Here is a 24,810-nt window from a genome sequence, read left to right as displayed (position 1 = left end):
CCAACTGACCTTGTAATTTGTAACTTAATAATTCAATTTATTTTCATGTTGCATTAAACAACCTGTGATTGTAAAAGCCTCAATATAGTACTTTCTTCGCATCTGAAATGTAGTGGGCTACATGGACTTTGACCCTTTACAATCCTCCATAAATTGTTTGTGTTGTACAGGTTCATGTTAAAAGTTTTAAATACGAGGACTTCTCAAAGAATGGATAATACCAAAATATTTACGGTGGTTTAAAAATTGTTATCGGCCAACAAATGAAAATTGTTGCATTCATATGTGAGATGCTAAAGAGGTTTAAGCTATATATGTCGGTTTATTCTATTAGGGAACTCACCATGAAAGAAGGAACCTCAAACTACTTATTGGTAAGCAGACATATATGAAATTTAAAATACATGCTAACATAGATGCACACTACATAAACACACAAACATCTAACAAATAAAATGTTGTCCTTCTTATATAGATGTTTTAGGAAAAATAATAGCCGAGGAATTTATAAAACAACAATGAAAGTTTGAAGTTCCTACAAGATGCCACGTAAGTTCTTACTTATACACCAAAAAATAGAACAATACCTAATGATTTATAGTGGTTAACAAATGAAACTTGTTCCATTCATATGTGACATGCTAAAGGGGTTTAAGTTATATATGTCGGTTTATTCTATTTGGGAACTCACCCATGAAAGAAGGAACCTCAAACTAATTGTTGGTATGTAGACATAAATGAAATTTAAAACACATGCTACCATATATGCACATTACATTAACACACAAACATCTAACAAATTAAATTTCATGCTTCTTATATAGATGTTGTAGGAAAAATAATTTCCGAGGAATTCATAAAACAACAATGCAAGTTTGAATTGTTCCTGCGAGATGCCACGCAAGTTCTTACTTACACACAAAATAAATAACATCATATAGTGTCATTACTGAACCTCCGTTGTTTTGACAAAAAAAAAACAATGCATGTGTACAATGATCACATAATACATATGGTTTTGTATGTCAACAAACATATTAACCATGTCAGCACATTTTTGACAATGCTACACAAAAACGACTCATTTACACATCTCACTTGAACTTGGTTCAGCTTAAACAAAGTAAGCCTATATTCCTATACATATATACATCTTACATGTTACATGCGATAATGAGATGCTTGTTGCTGTCACTATCATCCAGCTTCATTGTTGTTGTGTGTGTGATATATATGTATATGTATATATGTTGTGTGTGTGATATATATATATATATATATATATATATGTATATGTATATGTATACATGTTGTGTGTGTGATATATATATGTATATGTATACGTATATATGCTGTGTGTGTGTGTATATGTACATGCAAAATGAATCCTAGAAACAACCCGAACCAACCGAACCACCCATTCCCTCCTTTCGGTCAACACCATGGTTCGCAAAACCAACCGAACATGAACTTACAATAGAACCCGATGAACCTAAACCAACCGAGCTATCCGTTTCAATTTCCCGACCCGAACCTAAACATGTACGCCAACCGAGCTATATTTTTTTATATTTTTAGTTATGTATTTTTTTGTATTTCTTTTTAATTTTAATGCATTTTTATTTAATTATTTGAAGAAATTGGTTTTTATTTGATTAATTTAATTATAAAAAGAAAATAATAAAAAAAAAGATATTGTGGGCCCAATTTGTAGCCCATACATCATTACACCCAAAAACAAATTTTCGCCCCCATTTATAGCCCCTCCATTACACATAGCCTTACACCCCAAAAACAATTTCTCACCCCTTGCTGACTGGGCGTCACGTATCGCAATTCGCCCTCATTTGTAGCTCATCCACTACACATAGCCTAACGTGACTGAATGTGGTGTAAGAAAAAGTAAAATGATAGGGTGGAGAAAAAGACTAAATTAACCTTCTAATTAAACAAGTAATAAATGTATCAAGTGAAGACATGACACAACCACAACCAGAAATTTTGATTTCTGGTTATATATTAAACATTTTCAAAATACATACATGTATATACTTGTATATGTGTAAAGTTATTTTAAGTGATTACAATAATATCCATAAATTCTTAAAGGTAACAAACGAGTGTAGTTGTATTATATATAAAACTACTCGACATCTTACGAGTTACGACGTTTACAAAACATATATGATATATATAAAACATATATGTTATACACAAATAATATTTTTTTTTACGACTAGGAATAACAAGATGGTCATTATAATGGCATTAAAAGTAACTAACACCTTTCAAGGACTTACAACCATTTAAAAAGAGTGACTTCGTCGTAATAATGAAATACAAACATGAAATCTATGTGAACCAAAATTCCGAATTGGTTTTTGAATCATATGCAAGAGCATGAGTATTGACTATATTGGATTATATCAAATTTCGTATCCAACCCAAAGTAATTATAAAATAAGCAACTAATAGTATTTAGACTAGTACAACCACACATCATAAAACAAATTGGTCATGTGCTTCTTGGACTGATTTGAATTCATACCACAAGAAAACATAAGAGTACAATGTTCCAAGCTTTATACATTCTTATGTTAAGAACCAAAAAGCAAATGAACCAAAAAGCTTTATACATTCTTATGTTAACCTTAAAAAAATGATATAAAAATGGAAAGAAGATAGGATGAAGGTATAAAGCGGTCTTAACCTTTCTAGTTTTCTCCACTCAAACCGATTACTTTCCTCCTTTTTGCATACCATGCCCTCGTTTATACCCAGAGTCATCTCTACGAACCGAAAAAATATTTGGGTTTTAAGTAAAAGTAGTATTTTGTTGGGTTTAAGCAATTTAATTTTCAATGGACCTACTTGATTATAATTTGGGTTGTGAAAAAAAAACTTTGTATAAAAATTGTTATTCATTCATAATTTCTTTCATTTTACTAAATTATCTCCTACACTCAAAAGTATATATAAAATGATTTAATAAAAAAAGATCTTTCATTTTACTAATATATATGTATACACACACGCAAGTTTAAGAGATAACTCAAAAAAAGTAAGGAACTTGAAACTCTTTATTTTACATGTAAAAAAAAATTTTTACATAATCTTTTTAGAGCTTTAAATATAAAAACATGTAGTACACAGATATGAGTATGGTGAACACAAATTTGATTCTTAATATTAGTTATTTAAATCTTAAAACAAACTTTTGTTACAATTAACCAAAATAGATCTTAAAAGTAGTTCACCAAGTCATTGACATAAGTAACTTAACACTACAAACAAAAGTTGATAAAACTCCTACGCATCAAACAAGGCTTAAGCTACGTCTGGTTGCTCACTCCATTGTTGAGTTGTATTTCAAAGGCATTCGACAATTTCGGCCACAAAGTTTCTTCAAGTGTTACTCCTGCAACTAAAAAGTCAACGAGAGAAACAATATGCTTTCATCATAATACTATGTATGTTTCTTACGGTGACCTTAAGGTTAAAATTGGTTGGCTCAACCTCTGCGTAACCTCAAAACAAATAATTAAATAACGTTAAGAAAATAACATTTAAATTACCCAAATTTCATTATTTTGTGTCACGCAAGTACTATTTTACATAATCTTTTTAGTGTTTTAAATATTAAAACATGTAGTACACACATATAAGTATGGTGAACACAAACTTGATTCTTAATCATTAGTTATTTAATTTAAAACCAACTTAATATCCAACCTAAATTATCTATAAACTAAATAACGATAAATATATAAATCCAACCATCCATCAATATCACAAAAATGGGTGCTTGCAACTTTTGATTTATTCTTTTCATATAAAACAAAACCCTTCACACTATGTTTCACAAAATGGTATAAAGGATGTGAATGCATGCAACGTAAAAAGTAAGTCAAATAATATGTCATACTAAATCTTTCACCAAAAATTAATAAAAATAGTAGTTAAAGATGAAAATGAAATCTGAAATACACTCCCAAAACTATTTCATCCAAACCGACAATCCGAGTTCTTCACAACGTACAAATATACAAATCAATTACCAAGTAAGAAGTGTTGGCTATAAGAGACTAAGGGCTGTTTGGCAAGTGATGAGTCATTAAGTGCTAAACCAGTAAGAGGTATGAATGGTTAAGATATGTTGATCTAGTAAGTGTTGAATCAGTTAAGTCTGTTTGGTTGGACCTTTGAAAAACTTTGCAAAATAACTATATTACCCCCTAGAACAATATTTCGTGTTGAATGAAATGTATATTTTAGTCAAAACTCTTAATAACTATACAAAATTACCAAACTTTTTTTATAACCAACAATATACATCTTAAAACAAACTTTTGGTACAATCAACCAAAATCGATCTTAAAAATAATTCACCAAGTCATTGTCACAAATAACTTAACCCTACAAACACAAGTTGATAAACTCCTACACATCAAACAAGGCTTAAGCTAAATTTGCTAAAAAAAAAAGTAGCGAACTCTGAACTCTTCATTTTACATGTAAAAAAATAATAAAAAAAATCATTTTGCATGTAAAAAACATATTTTTACATAATCTTTTTAGAGCTTTTACATATAAAAACATGTAGTACACACATATGAGTATGGTGAACACAAACTTGATTCTTAATCATTAGTTACTTAAATTAAAACCAACTTAATATTCAACCTAAATTATCTATAAAGTACATGACGATAAATAAATAAATCCAACCAATTTATCAATATCACAAAAATGGGTGCATGCAACTTTTGATTTATTCTTTTCATATAAAACAAAACACTTCACACTATGTTTCACAAAATGGTATAAAGGAGTGAGGTGAATGCATACAACGTAAAATGTAAGTCAAATAATATGTCATACTAAATCTTTCACCAAAAATTAATAAAATAGTAGTTAAAGATGAAAATGAAATTTAAAATACACTCCCAAAACAATTTCACCCAAACTGACATTCCGGGTTCCTCACAACACACATATATAAAAATCAATTACCAAGTAAAAAGTGTTGGCTATAAGAGACTTAGGGCTGTTTGGCAAGTTATGAGTCATTAAGTGCTAAACCAGTAAGATGTATGAATGGTTAAGAGATGTTGAACTAGTAAGTGTTGAGTCAGTTAAATTTGTTTGGTTGGACCTTCGAATAACTGCGCAAAATAACTATATTACCCCTAGAACAATATTTCGTGTTTAATGAAATGCATTTGTTTAGTCAAAGCTCTTAATAACAATACAAAATGACCAAACTTTTATTATAACCAACAAAATACATCTTAAAACAAACTTTTTTTACAATCAACCAAAATAGATCTTAAAAATAGTTCACCAAGTCATTGACACAAATAACTTAACACTAAAAACACAAGTTGATAAAACTCCTACACATCAAACAAGGCTTAAGCTACGTATGCTTGCTCACTCCATTGTTGAGTTGTATATAAAAGGCATTCGACAATTTCGGCCACAAAGTTTCTTCAAGTATTACTACTGTAACTAAAAAGTCAACGAGAGAAACAATATGCTTTCATCATAATACTATGTATGTTTCTTATGGTGACCTTAAGGTTAAAATGTGTTAGGCTCAACCTATGCGTAACCTCATAACAAATAATCAAATAAAGTTAAGAAAATAAATTTTAAATTCACCAAATTTCATTATTTAGTGTCACGCAAGTACTTTTTTACGTAATCTTTTTAGAACTTTAAATATAAAAACATGTAGTACACGCATATGAATATGGTGAACACAAACTTGATTCTTAATCATTAGTTATTTAATTTAAAACCAACTTAATATTCAACCTAAATTATCTATAAACTAAATAACGATAAATATATAAATCCAACCATCCATCAATATCACACAAATGGGTGCTTGCAACTTTTGATTTATTTTTTTCATGTAAAACAAAACACTTCACACTATGTTTCACAAAATGGTATAAAGGAGTGAGGTGAATGCATGCAACGTAAAAAGTAAGTCGAATAATATGTCATACTAAATCTTTCATCAAAAATGAAAAAAATAGTAGTTAAAGATGAAAATGAAATTTAAAATACACTCCCAAAACAATTTCACCCAAATAGACAATACGGGTTCCTCACAACACACAAATATACAAATCAATTACCAAGCAAGAAGTGTTGGCTATAAGAGACTTAGGGCTGTTTGGCAAGTGATGAGTCATTAAGTGGTAAACCAGTAATAGGTATGAATGGTTAAGAGATGTTGAACAAGTAAGTGTTGAGTCAGTTAAGTCTGTTTGGTTAGACCATCGAATAACTGCGCAAAATAACTATATTACCCCTAGAACAACATTTCGTGATTAATGAAATGCATTTGTTTAGTCAAAACTCTTAATAACAATACAAAATGACCAAACTTTTATTATAACCAACAAAATACATCTTAAAACAAACTTTTGTTACAATCAACCAAAGTAGATCTTAAAAATAGTTCATTAAGTCATTGACACAAATAACTTTACACTACAAACACAAGTTGGTAAAACTCCTACACATCAAACAAGGGTTAAGCTATGTCTGCTTGCTCACTCCATTGTTGAGTTGTATATCAAAGGCATTCGACAATTTCGGCCACAAAGTTTCTTCAAGTATTACTCCTGCAACTAAAAAGTCAATGAGAGAAATGATATGCTTTCTTCATAATACTATGTATGTTTCTTATGGTGGCCTTAAGGTTAAAATGTGTTGGCTCAACCTATGCGTAACCTCAAAAGAAATAATCAAATAAGGTTAGGAAAATAAATTTTAAATTCCCAAAATTTCGTTATTTAGTGTCACGCAAGTACTTTCTTACATAATCTTTTTGAGCTTTAAATATAAAAACATGTAGTACACGCATATGAGTATGGTGAACACCATCTTGATTCTTAATCATTAGTTATTTAATTTAAAACCAACTTAATATTCAACCTAAATTATCTATAAACTAAATAACGATAAATATATAAATCCAACCATTCATCAATATCACACAAATGGGTGCGTGCAACTTTTGATTTATTCTTTTCATATAAAACAAAACACTTCAAACTATGTTTCACAAAATGGTATAAAGGAGTGAGGTGAATGCATGCAACGTAAAAAGTAAGTCAAATAATATGACATACTAAATCTTTCACCGAAAAATGAATAAAAGAGTAGTTAAAGATGAAAATGAAATTTAAAATACACTCCCAAAACAATTTCACCCAAACCGACAATCCGGGTTCCTCACAACACACAAATATACAAATCAATTACCAAGTTAGAAGTGTTGGCTATAAGAGATTTAGGGCTGTTTGCCAAGTGATGAGTCATTAAGTGATAAACCACTAAGAGGTATGAATGGTTAAGAGATGCTAAACTACTAACTGTTGAATCAATTAAGTCTGTTTGGTTAGACCTTCGAATAACTGCGCAAAATAACTATATTACCCCTAGAACAATATTTCGTGTTTAATGAACTGCATTTGTTTAGTCAAAGCTCTTAATAACAATACAAAATGACCAAACTTTTATTATAACCAACAAAATACATCTTAAAACAAACTTTTGTTACAATCAACTAAAATAGATCTTGAAAATAGTTCACCAAATCATTGACACAAATAACTTAACACTACAAACACAAGTTGGTAAAACTCCTACACATCAAACAAGGGTTAAGCTACGTCTGCTTGCTCACTCCATTGTTGAGTTGTATTTCAAAGGCATTCGACAATTTCGGCCACAAAGTTTCTTCAAGTATTACTCCTGCAACTAAAAAGTCATTGAGAAAAATGATATGTTTTCATCATAATACTATGTATGTTTCTTAAGGTGACCTTAAGGTTAAAATTAGTTGGCTCAACCTATGCGTAACCTCAAAACAAATAATCAAACAAGGTTAAGAAAATAAATTTTAAATTCCCTAAATTTCATTATTTAGTGTCACGCAAGTAAGTTTTTACATAATCTTTTTAGAGCTTTAAATATAAAAACATGTAGTACACACATATGAGTATGGTGAACACAAACTTGATTCTTAATCATTAGTTGTTTAATTTAAAACCAACTTAATATTCAACCTAAATTATCTATAAACTAAATAACGATAAATATATAAATCCAGCCATCCATCAATATCACACAAATGGGTGCGTGCAACTTTTGATTTATTCTTTTCATATAAAACAAAACCCTTCACACTATGTTTCACAAAATGGTATAAAGGATGTGAATGCATGCAACGTAAAAAGTAAGTCAAATAATATGTCATACTAAATCTTTCACCAAAAAATGAATAAAATAGTAGTTAAAGATGAAAATGAAATTTAAAATACACTCCCAAAACAATTTCACCCAAACCGACAATCCGGGTTCCTCACTACACACAAATATACAAATCAATTACCAAGTAAGAAGTGTTGGCTATAAGAGATTTAGGGTTGTTTGCCAAGTGATTAGTCATTAAGTGCTAAACCAGTAAGAGGTATGAATGGTTAAGAGATGTTAAACTACTAACTGTTGAATCAGTTAAGTCTGTTTTGTTAGACCTTCGAATAACTGTGCAAAATAACTATATTACCCCTAGAACAATATTTCGTGTTTAATAAACTGCATTTGTTTAGTCAAAGCTCTTAATAACAATACAAAATGACCAAACTTTTATTATAACCAACAAAATACATCTTTAAACAAACTTTTGTTACAATAAACCAAAATAGATCTTAAAAATAGTTTACCAAGTCATTGATGTTTTGGACAAAAATCTGCCAAGGATCAAGTATCCAAATCTGTTAAGTGAGGTAAGGTGCTAACTCGGTAAAGGCAAGTGTATGATTATAATATTGGTGAACACAATGATTTGATCACGAGGGAAAAATCCCTTAACCAAAATAGTCTTACTTCGGTCAAAACTTATCGAGGCAATCTTTGGTAAAATAACTTCGGTCAAGGATTAATAAGATAATCTTTGGTCGAATTACTTTAGTCAATGATCGACAAGGTAACCTTTGGTCGATTAGTATATGATTATCGTGGTCTCCGGCACAAAAAACCCCCGGACGGTGAAAACTATCACCGTCAAGTATATTGATAATAAAAGGTGGTTACAAGTGTTGTGGAGTTGATGATCGAGATTACAAAGTAAGCTAGTGCGAAGAGAGAGTTATGTGTTCTGCTCTAGTGTGTGTGATAGTACATGTGTCCCCTAACTGATCACAATCTCTATTATATATAAAAGACAATAACTCAAGGGAGTTATGATTAATAAAGATTATTAACTAATAATCCCTAAAAATCCGCCATGTCTTAATATAGTCGTAACAGCCACTTTGACCACGTGCTCCATCACTCAGGCTGCGAAATAGGTGGTAGACCAGGTCTTCTAGCCGTTACATTTATTAATATCAGCCTTCATATAAGATACAACCGTTAATAGCAGCAAATACCGAGGATCCATGATCCTGAGATAGCTCTAGAACTCTTCTAAATATAAGACCACACATGAGAACAATCGTTAGTAAATAATAAGTACTGTGGATCCTTGATCCTGACGGGACCTAGAACACACGCTAAGGATAACTGATCCAAAATATATGCCAGGATTACATATCCACAGTGTCAAATTTCTGTGCACTAACAATTGCCTCCAAAATGGCGGTTGTGATAAGATCACAACTGTCATTTTGCCTTTGAATTCAAACTTCCTGCAAAAAACATATGAGATTGGACTAGCTGGATATAATTATCATATATCAATGGAGTTTCCTTGGAAACTTCCCTTCCGGCTGTATATCTTTCTCCCTGCAAATCATGATCAACTAGTAACACCTGATTAACCCGGGTGGATAGTCCATTTTTTGAATGGTAAAATCCGGGTTAAGATTTTTGGATAAGTCCAGGTGACTTATGTTTAATAATAATCTAAAACTTTTGACTATTCGCTTGTTACTTGTTATTTTGAAAGTTTGTTTGATATAGCTTAAGTCTCATTGAAAGTTTTAAGAAATAATATTCTTTAGTAAAAAGTTTTTAGGATAAAATATCCTTGCAAAAATAAACCAGGATCTTAAATCCTTATAAAAATAGATTGAGAATAATGAATCCTTATATTTATGGAGATATAAACTGAAATCAAATAAGTGTAAACCGATAAACAGAAATCATACCGTAAGGTCTGGTTAGACCTAAGTTACCATAAGTATTGATCCTTTTGCAATCCTTATAAAACTTTAAGGATTTTGAATCCATAAGTATTGATCCTTCGGTGATCCTCAGAATCTAATTTATGATACCTGATACAAATAACTTATGATATAAATTGGGGACAAGCCCGAAACTGGGGACAAGCCCAAATACGGATGTTAACTGGGGACTCGCCCAAACTGGGATTTAGCCCAAACGTGAGATAACGTGAAAACGTTATAAACCTTAGCTAACATGAAAATGTTAGAAACCTTTGTCTTGAGATAACGTGAAAACGTTATAAACCGGTGGTACGGTACGTCTACCATAAATCGTAGGATCCTCCATATAGCCGAAAGCAACGAAACTGTCAGCCACTAAGCGTGTACTGGTCCCGCTGCCCCGGACTATACGTTGGATAGCGTGCGCTCCAGGCGAGAGTGTAGAAACTCTATTTATAAGAAAGGTGAAAACCTTTAAACCTTATAGGATATGACCATCGGGGGTCACACCCAAACGTGGGCTAGGCCAAGAGAAATAGCGATGTACCTTAAGCGTGAGGGAGAGGTGGCCAACCTCTTAGACATTGAACCTCTTATCGAAACCTGCATTGTTACTTAAAACTTGGAAGAGACAAATCGTTAAGAATATATTATTCTTAAAATAATAAGAAATTAAAAAGAATAAGTAATCAGATAGATATTACCAATTTTGGGATCCTTGACCCTTTAAGGATACTTGATCCTCAGAGGATACTTGATCCTGATCAGATAAAGTATTTCTTGAGGTGGATAGCATTCCATGCTCTTGGTAACCTGTTGCCTTCCATAGTGAGCAAATGATATGCCCCCTTTCATGCCTCTGACTTGATCAGATAAGGACCTTCCCATTTGGGTGCTAACTTCCCATCAGCCGGATTGGTTGTGTTTTGGAAGGCTTTCCTTAAAACTAAATCTCCTTCTTGAAATCTTCTGATCATAATATTCTTGTTGTATGCCCTAGCTACCCTTTGTTGATAAGCTGCCATTCTGATTTTGGCTAAGTCTCCGAGTTCTTCCACAGTATCCAAGTCTTCGAGAAGGATTTCTCTATTGGCCTCAAGATCACGGATGCTCGTCCTAGCTGTAGGAACCACTATTCTGTAGGGATAACTGCTTCTGATCCAAACATCAATGAGAAGGGTGTTTGGCCTGTTGCATTCTTGGGTGTTGTTCTATCAGCCCAGAGAACATAAGGTAACTCTTCAGCCCGTTTTCCTTTCTTGGAGCCTAGCTTCTTTTTCAAGTTGTTGATGATTATCTTGTTTCTTGACTATGCTTGACCATTAGCTTGAGGATGCACTGGAGTAGAGGTAATCATCTTGATGCCCCAACTGTCACAAAAGTTAGTGGTTCTTTTCCCGATAAACTAGGAACCATTGTCACAAATAATTTCAGAAGGGATACCAAATCTAGTTATAATATTTCGTTTAATAAAGGATATAACTTCCCTTTCTCGGACTTGCACGAATGCTTCTGCTTCAATCCATTTGGAGAAGTAGTCTGTCATGGCAAGCATAAATACCTTTCCACCTGGAGCCTTTGGTAGCTTCCCAACAATGTCCATTCCCCATTTCATGAAAGGCCATGAAGAGGATATAGGATACATTGGTTCTGCTGGTTGATGAAGGATATTTGCATGCCTTTGGCAGGCATCACACTTCTTCGAATACTCTACTGCATCTTTCTTCATTGTTGGCCAGAAGTACCCAGTTCTAAGTATTATGGAGAATAATGCTCTTCCTTCTGTGTGGTTGCCGCAATCTCCTTCGTGAAAGTCTTTTAGTACTTCTTGGATTTCAGGACCTCGATGCACCTCAAGTATGGACCTGCAAGAGATTTTCTATATAGCATATCATCTAATAAAATGTATTGCGATACCTTGAGTCTGAAGGATTTTGGATTCTCCGTAGCTGGAATTTCTCCATATTGGATGTACTTTTTGATTGGGAGGATCCAGGATCCTTGGCTGGCTGAGGATAACGGATCCAAAAGTACAATCTGCTTATCACTTGTTATTTCCCCGACTTCTTGCTCTCCTATTGCTGGCGAGAGTATGTGGATAATTGGGATCTTCGTATCTTCTGGAATCTTCAAGGATGAAGCTAAATTTGCTAAGGCGTCTGCCCCGGCATTTTCTTCTCTTGGCACTTGTACTATACTAAATACTTCAAAGGATTTTGCTAATTCCTTCACAATTTCTAAATATTTGATCATATTTTCACCTTTTACGGTATAAGAACCGTTAAAGTGGTTAGTAATGAGTAAAGAATCCATATAAACTTGAAGATACCTGATCCTCATGCTTTTGGCTAATTGCAAACCTGCGATTAAAGCCTCGTACTCTGCTTCATTGTTTGTTGCCTGGAAATCACAAGCTATGGATTGGGGTAATATGTCCCCCTGTGGCGATTTCAGTAGGATCCCTAATCATGTTCCCCTTACGTTAGATGCTCCATATGTGAAAAGTATCCAAGGATCCTTGGTCTTTTCTAATTGTTGGACTTCCAAGTCAGTCTCTTTTTGTAGATCACTAGTGAAATCAGCCACAAAGTCCGCTAGCGCTTGAGACTTGATTGCTGTTCTCGGCTCATATTGGATATCATATGCACTCAATTTTACAGCCCACTTAGCCATTCTACCTGACAACTCTGATTTTCTAAGAACATTCTTTACAGGATAGTTAGTTCTCAGAATAATAGGGTGAGTTTCGAAATAATGTCTCAGTTTAGTGGAAGCCATAATAAGTGCAAGAATTAGTTTTTCTAAATGAGAATACCTGGACTCCGCATCTAGAAGACTTTTACTTACATAGTATACAGGATGTTGTTCACCTTCATGATCCTTTACCAAGACTACACTCACTGCATTTCCTGAGACGGCAAGATATAAATACAAGGATTCTCCATCCACAGGCTTCATTAGGGTTGGAGCTGAGGATAAGTAATCCTTCAGCGCTGTAAGTGCAGCTTCATGCTTTGCAGTCCACTCAAATTTCTTGTTCTTTCTAAGAATATCATAGAAGTCTTTGCACTTCTCGGAGGATCTTGAGATGAATCTATTCAAGGCCGCTATTCTTCCGGTGAGTCTCTGGACGTCTTTGGCATTTGCAGGAGATTTGAGATTGACAATGGCTTCGATTTGCTCCGGACTTGCTTCAATTCCTCTCTTTGTGACCATATATCCCAGAAACTTTCCAGCCTTAACACCGAAGTGGCATTTGGACGGATTTAGTTTCATGTTATAATGGTCAAGGATATTGAATGCTTCCTAGAGGTCTCTAAGGTGATCCTCAGCTTTCTTTGACTTCACTACCATATCATTTATGTAGACCTCCATAGTCTTACCCAACTGATCCTTGAACATCATGTTGACTAATCTTTGGTATGTTGCCCCTGCATTTCTTAGTCCAAAAGGCATAGCAGTATAACAATATATGCCGGTTGGAGTCATGAATGTTGTATCCTCTTGATCAGATGGTTCCATCTGAATTTGTTAGAATCCAGAGGAAGCATCCATAAAGGTGAGCATTTCATGTCCAGCCGTTGCATCCACCATGGCATCTATATGTGGTAATGGGAAAGGATCCTTGGGGCATGCCTTGTTTAAATCGGTAAAATCGACACACACCCTCCACTTTCCATTCTTTTTTGAAACAACGACCACATTAGCTAGCCATCGAGGATATTGAACCTCTCTGATCATACCGGCCTTAAGAAGTTTTTCAACTTCTTCTTGTATGATCTTGTTCCTCTCAGGAGCGAATTTCCTTCGCTTCTGATGGACGGGTTTTACAGATAAATCAAGGCCAAGTTTATGAGTGATTACCTCTTTAGAAATACCTGTCATGTCTGAATGTCTGAAGGCAAACGTGGATTTTCGTCGCTTTAGGAAGGATATTATATCCTCCTCGATCTCATCAGGGATACAGGATCCTAGGAACACCTTCACGTCTGGATCTTCAGGATCTAAAGATACTTCTTTTAGGTCCTGCTCTCGAGCTTCCAGTACATTCCTAGGATTTGTTGTAATTGCTATGCTATCGTCTGTTTAGCTGTCGGCTTCATGGATGAAGAATAATAATTCTTGGCCTCCACTTGGTCACCATGCTATCGTCTGTTTAGCTGTCGGCTTCATGGATTCCTGTTTTGTTTGAGCCCCCAGACGATCCTGGATCCTCTTGTCGTCTTCCAATCGTATGAATCTGAGTGCCCTGTTTCTTACTTCATCTAGGTTCCTGCACGGAGTCATCACAAGATCATTATAAAAGGGGGAGCCCTTTTGAAGTCCCATCTTGAATGCTTCAACAGCGGTAGACATGTAAAGATTAGAGATTTCTAGAGCTTCCCTGCCAAACCTTGTAACAAAATCCCTTAAGGATTCATCATAAGGTTGAAAAACTCTATATAAATCACTAGTTAACTTCTTAAATTTCCTACTACAATAAAACTGGTTGTTGAACAAGTTAACTAAATGTGAAAAAGATGTAACAGAATAAGGAGGAAGACTTAGCAGCCATTTAAGTGCAGATCCCGTTAGTATGGATCCGAAACCCTTGTATAGACAAGCTTCCTTGAGTCTTTCAGGAATTGGGTTGATCTCCATCCTTTCCCTATACTGAGCCACGTGTTCTTCCGGATCAGTTGTCCCATCATACATCTTCATGTTGGGGGTTTGAAAGCGTTTCGGGATCTCCGCATCGCATATCGGTGGAGCAAATCTGGACAGCTTGTGGCTCCCTTCTGGTATTTCAGGAATTGGACGGACCACTACTGGCATGCTGGATATCATATCATTAAGCTTCTGAAGTTCCCTAGCCATAGCCTGATTGATACCTGTATCCTACATAGAGCCAAGGTTAGTGTCTGAGGATATGTGATTATAGGCGTTACCTCTTGGTTGGTTGAACGTTGGCATCCCAGAAGTGTAGTTGGGATAAGAAGAATCTGCGATAGGAGTTGGTCCTCCAGAAGCTATGGTCTGCATGGGGATAATGTCTCCTTCATGGACCTCCAAAGAACTTTGATGTTGAACCACTGAGAATCCTTGATCCTTGAAGAAGGATCCTTGATTGTGGATGAAGTATCCTAGCGGTTGGGAGTTGAAGGATCCTTGAAGATACAATCCGGAGGATCCTGGTTGAAGGATCGATGGTCCTTGCTGAAAGTTTGAGGATCCTTGAGCTGGTTGAACCATGGACTCTTGTTGGAGGATAGATGATCCTGGCTGGAAGATCGAGGATCCTTGAGTATGCTGACCCACGGACCCTGGTTGAAGGATGGATGATCCTTGCCGGAAGATCGAGGATCCTTGAGTATGCTGACCCACGGACCCTGGTTGAAGGATGGATGATCCTTGCTGGAAGATCGAGGATCCTTGAGTATGTTGAACCAGGGATCCCGGAGTAGAGAATTCCAGCACCCTAGGCATCAAAGGAGTCTGATCCTCCGTTGGCCTCTTTCTTTTCTTGAGATCTTCAATTTCACGTAGGATCCTCTGGTTGGTTTTGTTCTGTTGCTCTATGTATGCCTTAACTTGTGAAAACATATTAGAAACATCATTGTTAGATTTGACCACCGAAGTGGCAGCAGTGGTTTTTGAGCTCTGGAGGACTGGAATTTGTGTCTTGCTTCCAGCCGCGGTGGTCTTTGGAGCTCCCGTGATTGGCGGAGGCATCGGCGGCAAAGTCCATGATGAGAGAGGAACCTAAGATGGCATGGTTGATGAAGCAGAGGTTAATTGAGAGGCCATTGATAGTGATATGGGTATGAAAATGTTGAAAATGATAGGAATAATCTGGATTATAGCACCAATTGCCCCACGGTGGGCGCCAAATTATTTTGGACAAAAATCTGCCAAGGATCAAGTATCCAAATCTGTTAAGTGAGGTAAGGTGCTAACTCGGTAAAGGAAAGTGTATGATTATAATATTGGTGAACACAATGATTTGATCACGAGGGAAAAATCCCTTAACCAAAATAGTCTTACTTCGGTCAAAACTTATCGAGGCAATCTTTGGTAAAATAACTTCGGTCAAGGATTAATAAGATAATCTTTGGTCGAATTACTTTAGTCAATGATCGACAAGGTAACCTTTGGTCGATTAGTATATGATTATCGTGGTCTCCGGCACAAAAAACCCCCGGACGGTGAAAACTATCACCGTCAAGTATATTGATAATAAAAGGTGGTTACAAGTGTTGTGGAGTTGATGATCGAGATTACAAAGTAAGCTAGTGCGTAGAGAGAGTTATGTGTTCTGCTCTAGTGTGTGTGATAGTACATGTGTCCCCTAACTGATCACAATCTCTATTATATATAAAAGACAATAACTCAAGGGAGTTATGATTAATAAAGATTATTAACTAATAATCCCTAAAAATCCGCCATGTCTTAATATAGTCGTAACAGCCACTTTGACCACGTGCTCAATCACTCAGGCTGCGAAATAGGTGGTAGACCAGGTCTTCTAGCCGTTACATTTATTAAATATCAGCCTTCATATAAGATACAACCGTTTATAGCAGCAAATACCGAGGATCCATGATCCTGAGATAGCTCTGGAACTCTTCTAAATATAAGACCACACATGAGAACAACCGTTAGTAAATAATAAGTACTGTGGATCCTTGATCCTGACGGGATCTAGAACACACGCTAAGGATAACTGATCCAAAACATATGCCATGATAACATATCCACAGTGTCAAATTTCTATGCACTAACAATTGACACAAATAACTTAACACTACAAACACAAGTTGATAAAACTCCTGCACATCAAACAAGGCTTAAGCTACGTCTGCTTGCTCACTCCATTGTTGAGTTGTATTTCAAAGGCATTCGACAATTTCGACCACAAAGTTTCTTCAAGTGTTACTCCTGCAACTAAAAAGTCAACGAGAGAAACAATATGCTTTCATCATAATACTATGTATGTTTCTTATGGTGACCTTAAGGTTAAAATTGGTTGGCTCAACCTCTGCGTAATCTCAAAACAAATAATTAAATAACCTTAAGAAAATAAAATTTAAATTCCCCAAATTTCGTTATTTAGTGTCACGCAAGTACTTTTTTACATAATCTTTTTAGTGCTTTTAATATTAAAACATGTAGTACACACATATAAGTATGGTGAACACAAACTTGATTCTTAATCATTAGTTATTTAATTTAAAACCAACTTAATATTCAACCTAAATTATCTATAAACTAAATAACGATAAATATATAAATCCAACCATCCATCAATATCACACAAATGGGTGTGTGCAACTTTTGATTTATTTTTTTTTCATATAAAACAAAACACTTCATACTATGTTTCACAAAATGGTATAAAGGAGTGAGGTGAATGCATGCAACGTAAAAAGTAAGTCAAATAATATGCCATACTAAATCTTTCACCAAAAAATGAATAAATTAATAGTTAAAGACGAAAATGAAATTAAAATACACTCCCAAAACAATTTCACCCAAACCAACAATCCCCCTTCCTCACAACACACAAATATACAAATCAATTACCAAGTAAGAAGTGTTGGCTATAAGAGATTTAGGGCTGTTTGCCAAGTAATGAGTCATTAAGTGCTAAACCAGTAATGACACAACTCTCTTTCTTTGACACCCACGGTCAATCAAAACATCAAGTTGCATATTTCATGGCACAACTCTCTTTCTTTGACAAGTTTCATGGCTCGACGACACACACCGGTAACAACTTATTGAATAAACAAATTTAACCTTTTAGCTAACGTGAAAATTAACAAAGTCACAAAAAAACGACATTGGCAACAACTTGAAAACCTCAAGGGTCTAATCACAAAATAGATCTTTTAAATGAAAGTCACATAATTGACGATTTTAAGAGTTTACTCGTTTTCTTCTCACAATACATACAAAACTCCAATTTAGGGATGGCAACAGGCCGAGTATTAGTAATCCCATTTGTTTCGGGTTTCCCATCCCTACTCCAGTTTTAAAAAAATAATAATAAAAAAAATAAAGGTTTAAAAAGAGACAACAACCACATGAAAATCCAACAAATCTCAACCCCACATCCACCACACTTCAAATCACAATCCAACGGCTACACTTCACAATCCTCACACTCCACTCTCATTGGCTAAAACACATCCACCCCAACCACTATATAACCAAACCCACACCCAAATTCTTTACACCAACTCATTATTATTATTAACTTAATATCATTATTCCCATTTTACCCTTCGTCGGTTTTACTATTATTATTATTATTATTATTATTATTATTATTATTATTATTATTATTATTATTATTATTATCAATGGCCGGAAGAGGCAAAACCCTAGGCTCCGGTACGGCAAAGAAGGCTACTTCAAGAAGCAGCAAAGCCGGTTTACAGTTTCCGGTTGGACGTATTGCTCGGTTCTTGAAAGCTGGTAAGTATGCTGAACGGGTCGGTGCCGGAGCCCCGGTGTACCTTGCGGCTGTGCTGGAGTACCTTGCTGCTGAAGTAAGTTGGTTGAATTTGATGTGTATATGTTTAATTGAAGTTGAAATTGATTTTTTTAGGGTTTTGGTGGTTCTAGGGTTTTGAAAATTAGGGGGTTTTGTGTTTTTTATGAAATTGATTATATATAGATGCTTTAGTTGGCTGGAAATACTGTATTTTGCTACCTGGTTAATTAAAGTTGAATTTTTTAGGGTTTTTTTAATTGATTTTAGGGTTTTGTTAATTTAGGGCTTTTGTGATTTTTATTAAATTGATTATTTTTAGATGCTTGAATTAGCTGGAAATACTGTATTTTGCTATAAATGTGTTCATTTTTTAATTAGAACTGAAATTTTTGAAAGTTTTTTTTTTGGTTTTTATAAAATTGATTTCATATAGATGCTCTAGTTGGTTGAAAACACATAATCTTGATTAAATTTTTTTGGGTTTTATATTTTATATATATTTTTTTAATTTTTTTGAAATTGATTTTTTGAATAATTTTGAGTTTTTTTTTGCTATATTACATATTGTGCATCTGTAAAGTTGAAATTTTTAGGTATTTGTAATTTTGGGGGTTTTTTGTTAATAAAACTTGGTCAAATGCAGGTGCTTGAGTTAGCAGGAAACGCTGCAAGGGATAACAAGAAGACAAGAATTGTCCCGAGACACATCCAGTTGGCGGTGAGGAACGATGAGGAGTTGAGTAAGCTCCTTGGTGATGTCACTATTGCTAACGGTGGTGTGATGCCAAACATTCACAATCTGTTGCTTCCAAAGAAGGCTGCTGGATCTTCGAAGGCAGCTGTGGATGACGAGTAGAGAGATATGGATAGAGAATGGAAGGCGTATTTGGTGTTGTGATGTTTTAGAGTTTGAATGTAGTGGTTGTGATAGGATTTCAATTATATATGTTTATAAGTTTTAATTCAATCAATGAAATGGTCTAAGAATGGTTTTTATCATGATCTTGACGTGTCGTTATTACCGAATACTAACCGATTTTTCTAGGTTGGTTTAACATGGCATTGTAATATGACCAATTAGACTATCCGGTGTGGTCTTTGATATACAGATGAAATGGTGTATGTGGTAGGCGGTGCTGGCGGTGAACACCGTCCCGCTCATATTGGTGCCGCAGGTGGTGATTTTTTGTTGGTGAAATCACCGATGAATTTACCGATTTGTTTGACAATTTTTCAAACCAAAAATATTATTTTATTGAATATAACATAACGACTAGACTTTTTTTCCCTTTTGACTCAAACATTGTTACAGCTACAAAGAATTTTAAAAAAGATGCAGATGCAGAGAGAAGAAAGATGATGGTGAAGGAGTTTGGGAAGATGGGTGTTTGGGAATTAGGTATACCAGTATTTAATTAATTTTTTATTTAATTTCTAGTTTTAGTAATTTTAAATTAAATGAATGTAATTTTATTTTTATTTAGTTTTTAGTTATATTGATCTAAACGAATGTAATTTTGTTTTTATTTAGTTATATTAATTTAAATGAAAGTAATTTTATTTATATTTTGTTCATAGGTTTAGTCGCATTAATTTAATTTAAGTTATATAGATATTATAATTTTATTTGAAATTAGAGGGAAGTGGTGAATTATTGACCATTTCCTTGTTATTATATAAGAGAGTGAATTGAAGTGGAATATGACGTGTCACCCTAAAGTAAAAAGCAAAATGGCAACCACACTTTATAGTCTTTATTATATAAAAGCATATAATATTCATTCAACCAAGTATGAAGATTTATACTAAATTATATTTCATAAAGCCAGTTATGAACAACGACATACATACCTGGTTTATGTTTACAGAAAAACCAGTGGACTGATTGCAGACCGTTAAACTAAGCCTCCTTCTCTGGACCCTCGTCGTCTTTTTTCACACCCGTTTGCAAATCATCGTTTTCCAGTAACCCGAGTGAGACACCATCTTTCTTCTTCAGTGGTTTTATAGGAGCAGCCTCAATAATCAAGAAATCACGAACAACCGAAAACAATCTCAGCCCTTCATCTTTCCCAACATTTCCATGAAAGTAATCCATCCACTGTACTTTTCACAAGCGCCATTATTCTCCTCTTCTCTTCTCTTCTTCAACCATCCATGAAATATCCTTCACCACATTCTTCACAAAAGTCGATAAAATAAGCCAAAATTCATCAACTTCTGCATCCTCTGATTGTTCTTCCAAACTCTTCATATCCGTGTTCAAAGACTCTTGTGCTTTCACGAGCCCATTCGCAAGTTTAGTAACCGAATTACTTAACACATCAGCATCAATAAATGCTGCAATAATGTTCTTCTGCTTCTTCTTTAGAAGGTTCCAGAAGAAGATCTTCGCTTTTAATGGTGTGGATACTTGTATTACCACCATCTTTGGCGGCTCGGGCCACTCGTGTACCTTCACCCCTCATGATTTCTTGAACTACAAAATGTAAAAGAGTTGTTTTTCCATCAATTCCTTTCACATCCGAGAGTTTTAAAAGTGTGTCCAGTTTAAACGCTGTTGCACTGCCACGAAATGTTCCAACATTCATCCGGTTCCCGGTTTTCAAAACAGCTTCCAGTAGTTTGGAGAACAATCGGCTTTTTTTAAGCTCGGTACAAGCAGCCTGTGAAGTGAATGGGTTCAAATTGTCACTTCAACAAAAGTCAAAACTGTTTGAATGGATTTAGATGTAAAAAGTTCAAACCTCTAAAGTTTCGAAGGATTCTTTTATGAATAACAACGATTCTAGCCTTCTAAACGCGCACGGTATTTCAACTAGTTTTTTTAAAAATCTTTCTGCTGGTCCGAGACGACTAAGATCTCCATCATATACCCTTAATCTCATTTCTTCTTCATTAGTTGGTGCCATTTTTAGCAGAGTTTGAACAATTTCTATAGGTAGTTCGTTTCCTGAATAAGTTTTATAAAAAAGTTAGAAGGACGACATATTCAAAGGTTTAAAGTTAATAAAAGAATTAATTACCTTCTATAAGTGCAGCAGAAACTTCTTCAATTGTTACATTTAATGCTTTTAAAAGAATAGACAAGTTTTGTGCTTTCTTTGTATCGATAACTTGAATGAAAGGCATCTGCGGTTCTTTTGCTGGAGTGTTCTTGGTGTCATGATCCTTGTTCTTTCCATGTGGTGCTTGATAACCGAATAAACTTTCAATCGTTTCTTCATTGAACCTATTGATTAAAAGATTTTGTTATATTAACTTAATATCAAAGCGGTAAGATATTATAACTTACTGAAATGATCCTTGGTTGATTTTATCCCAAACCATTTGTTTATCAGGATTAGCCAAAACTTTATCCCAAAAGAACGGTTTTAGCTTAGTTTTAGAAGCATCGGTTGAATCAGTATGACGTAGCGGTCTGATGCTTGCACCAGACAGCCAAGGAGGCGGTGGGGCCCCAACTGAAGTCCTTCCAGGCATGGGCGGCGCTGGTGGTGGCGGTTTAGGTGCTGGTGTTGGCAGAGGGGGGGCTGGAGGAGCGGTGACGGGAGAGCGAGGAGCGGCGGCGGGAGAAGAAGCTGGAGAACCACCAGTGACAGGCTGCAGCTGGTGAGCCGAATCTTTCCCTCCAACTGGAGATCGTATAACAGATTCTGTCTTTTTGGTATGGTGTAAAGACGATTCTGCCCTTATAGCTCTAGGCTTCAGAGTATGTTGCTTTACCTTTGGAGTTGGAGGTTCTACATGTGGATCCAAAGACGCCTTCATTTGCAGACCAGAATCAACAGACACGTTCGTATCCGTCTGTCTGTTTGATTCATTTTCAATATTCTTGTGTTTACTCTTTGGTTTTAACAGTTTTTTAAAAACACCTGCAAAATATAACCGTATCAGACACACACATCGTTAAAAAATGAAAATAGCATTCAGTTTATAAGTTTAAGTTTACGTACCACTAGTAGATTTCTTTTTGGGAAGAGGCTTTTCGTCTTTTTTAATGGCAGGCAAACCTTTTTTCTTAGCATAACAATAAAAAGAAATGCCAGCAACACAAAGTGTGACGATTGCAGTAACGATTACAACAACAGAAACTATTGCAGGGCTAACGGTTTCAGCCAACCTGCGTCTTTCGGGTGCGTCACTAGGTTTGTTTAAAGAAGATAATAAATACTCTGTGTACCACTTTTCAGGAAGTTTATCTTTTCTGGATTTGGATAAAGTGATTTGTTTAGCTTTCAAACAATCTATTACAGTTTTCTTGACATGTGGATCTTCAATATCAATAGCTTTTAACAATCTTTCCTTTCCTATAAGGGTTGTGTCACTGTCACAGTATTGGAGATCTTGACAATATTCCATGGAAGAAACCAACTCTGCTCCACAGTTTTCCCATAATAATTCTGCCTGCAGACCAGAAAACGAGCACAGGATTTGACTTTATGTTGTTATTTATTACATAGCAAATGATGAATGTAAATCAGTTTTCACATATAGTAGTTCTCATTCAGTTCTGTTCTCACGTATTCATCTTGATAAATCAGCAAAACTATATGATTTGGTATAAAAGTTAACCAAAAGCAGCGGTTTATGCGATTATAAGTGATATTTGAAGGGCTGTAACCGAACAAGGCCTTGTTCATCTTCTTCCATTAAGCTTTTATTGGACAAGCAAAGGTTCACGAACAACTAACCAAACAATTTTTTTAGTTTGTGTTTGTTCACTAAGGAAATGAACTTGTTCATGAACAGTTCATGGACAAAAACGAATCAACACAAATGAGCACAAACAACTGTTGTTTTTATTTGGTTTGGCTAACCAAAAATAACCAGTGTCAACAGTTCAGTTTGGCTATCAAGTTTGTGTTGATATTTTCTCTAACATTTCATATTCATATGTTAATTTTACATATAGATTAATCACATAATCCTCATATATATTTGCTTAAATCTACATGATATTATTCATTTATTTGAGAAGTCATTAAAAAGTATTAAAAGAAAAACTTAGTGAACGAACATAAAAAAACCAAAGATTAACAAATATAAACGAACACATTATCGAACGCTCATGACACAATTGAACAAACATGACATCTGTTCGTTTAGTTAACCGAACAAAATTGCTTGTTCATGTTCGTTCACTTATTAAACGAACACACATAAACAAACTTCCTGCCAAAGGTTCGTTTCGTTTACAGCTCATGTTTCAGTAAGTATTCACACAGGTGTTTTCACAAACACCTGGTATGCACCTGGTCAAAGTATGAACAAAAGTAGAGTAGTGGTACCGTGTCGTCATCAATCGATTGGATCATTATCGACAAGAGGACGACGAGTACTATCTGAATTCAAAGCCTCTGCCAATAAAGAGTAATGTAAAATGATAATAACTGTCATCAATAACAGAATCACCATCATTTTGGCGCCCATTTTCCCTCAAAACATCAATTTCAATCATCTCGAGGGTTTAATTAAGAATAATTGAAATAATAATGTCATTGGCCAGCCAACAATCGATAATTAGGGCTTCGAATTGTGCTAACAAAAGCCCTAAAAAACACGATGCGGTGGTGGTAGTTAGTTAGTTATATTGAATGACAACGGTGAACGTTCACAAAATTAACGGTATTTCACGTCATTCCTACGTCACATATTGTCTTTTTAACAATAGTTTTTATTTTTCCAATTCACCGAAGCCTAGGGGTGCAAATGAACCGAGCCCGAATCCGACTATGCTCGAACTTGGCTTGTGTAATTTACACAAAGCTCGAGTTTGGCTCATTTTGAGCTCGATTTCAAAGCTCGGGCTTGACTAGTTTACTATTTATTAATTATTTTTTATATAATTATAATTATTTTATAAATATTTTTTTATTATAATTTTATGCATAAAATAATATTTATCATTTAGTTATTTTTATTTATTTTTTCATTATATTTTATATATTAATTAATACCTATTATATATATATATATATATATATAAAAGAGTTCAAATAAAAAACACTTAAAATAAAACTAACCACCTAAATATGACACTATACAATATAAATATGAAACAATACAAATATTTAGAAACTATCAATCTCAACCACTAGATCATAGATCCAATGGCCTAGATCTATTCTTATTCTT

The 24,810-nt window shown here is 34.6% G+C and overlaps 1 protein-coding gene and 1 pseudogene across 2 annotated transcripts; one reads left to right on the top strand and one right to left on the bottom strand.

Annotated features, from left to right (window-relative positions):
- Positions 1-18,511: 18,511 nt before the first annotated feature.
- LOC143561258 (histone H2A.6-like) lies at positions 18,512-19,600 on the top strand. Its single transcript, XM_077049383.1, has 2 exons — positions 18,512-18,727; positions 19,316-19,600. The coding sequence occupies exons 1-2, from the start codon at positions 18,539-18,541 to the stop codon at positions 19,526-19,528; spliced, it is 402 nt and encodes a 133-aa protein (XP_076905498.1). The 5' UTR covers positions 18,512-18,538; the 3' UTR covers positions 19,529-19,600.
- Positions 19,601-20,545: 945 nt separating this feature from the next.
- Positions 20,546-24,124, bottom strand: LOC143561257 (formin-like protein 7; annotated as a pseudogene). Its single transcript, XR_013140277.1, has 6 exons — positions 23,964-24,124; positions 22,629-23,079; positions 21,968-22,547; positions 21,699-21,904; positions 21,420-21,625; positions 20,546-21,338 (listed from the first exon to the last, which is right to left on the bottom strand). The product of XR_013140277.1 is annotated as a formin-like protein 7 (transcript).
- Between the last annotated feature and the right edge of the window lie 686 nt (positions 24,125-24,810).

This window comes from Bidens hawaiensis, unplaced genomic scaffold (genome assembly GCF_021521415.1).
Source record: "Bidens hawaiensis isolate Kalapana, Puna unplaced genomic scaffold, B.hawaiensis_p1.1 tig00020645_1, whole genome shotgun sequence".
Classification (NCBI taxonomy): Eukaryota; Viridiplantae; Streptophyta; class Magnoliopsida; order Asterales; family Asteraceae; genus Bidens; species Bidens hawaiensis.
The sequence above is the reverse complement of the archived record's forward strand: the minus strand, read 5'-3'. Positions and strand labels throughout refer to the sequence as shown.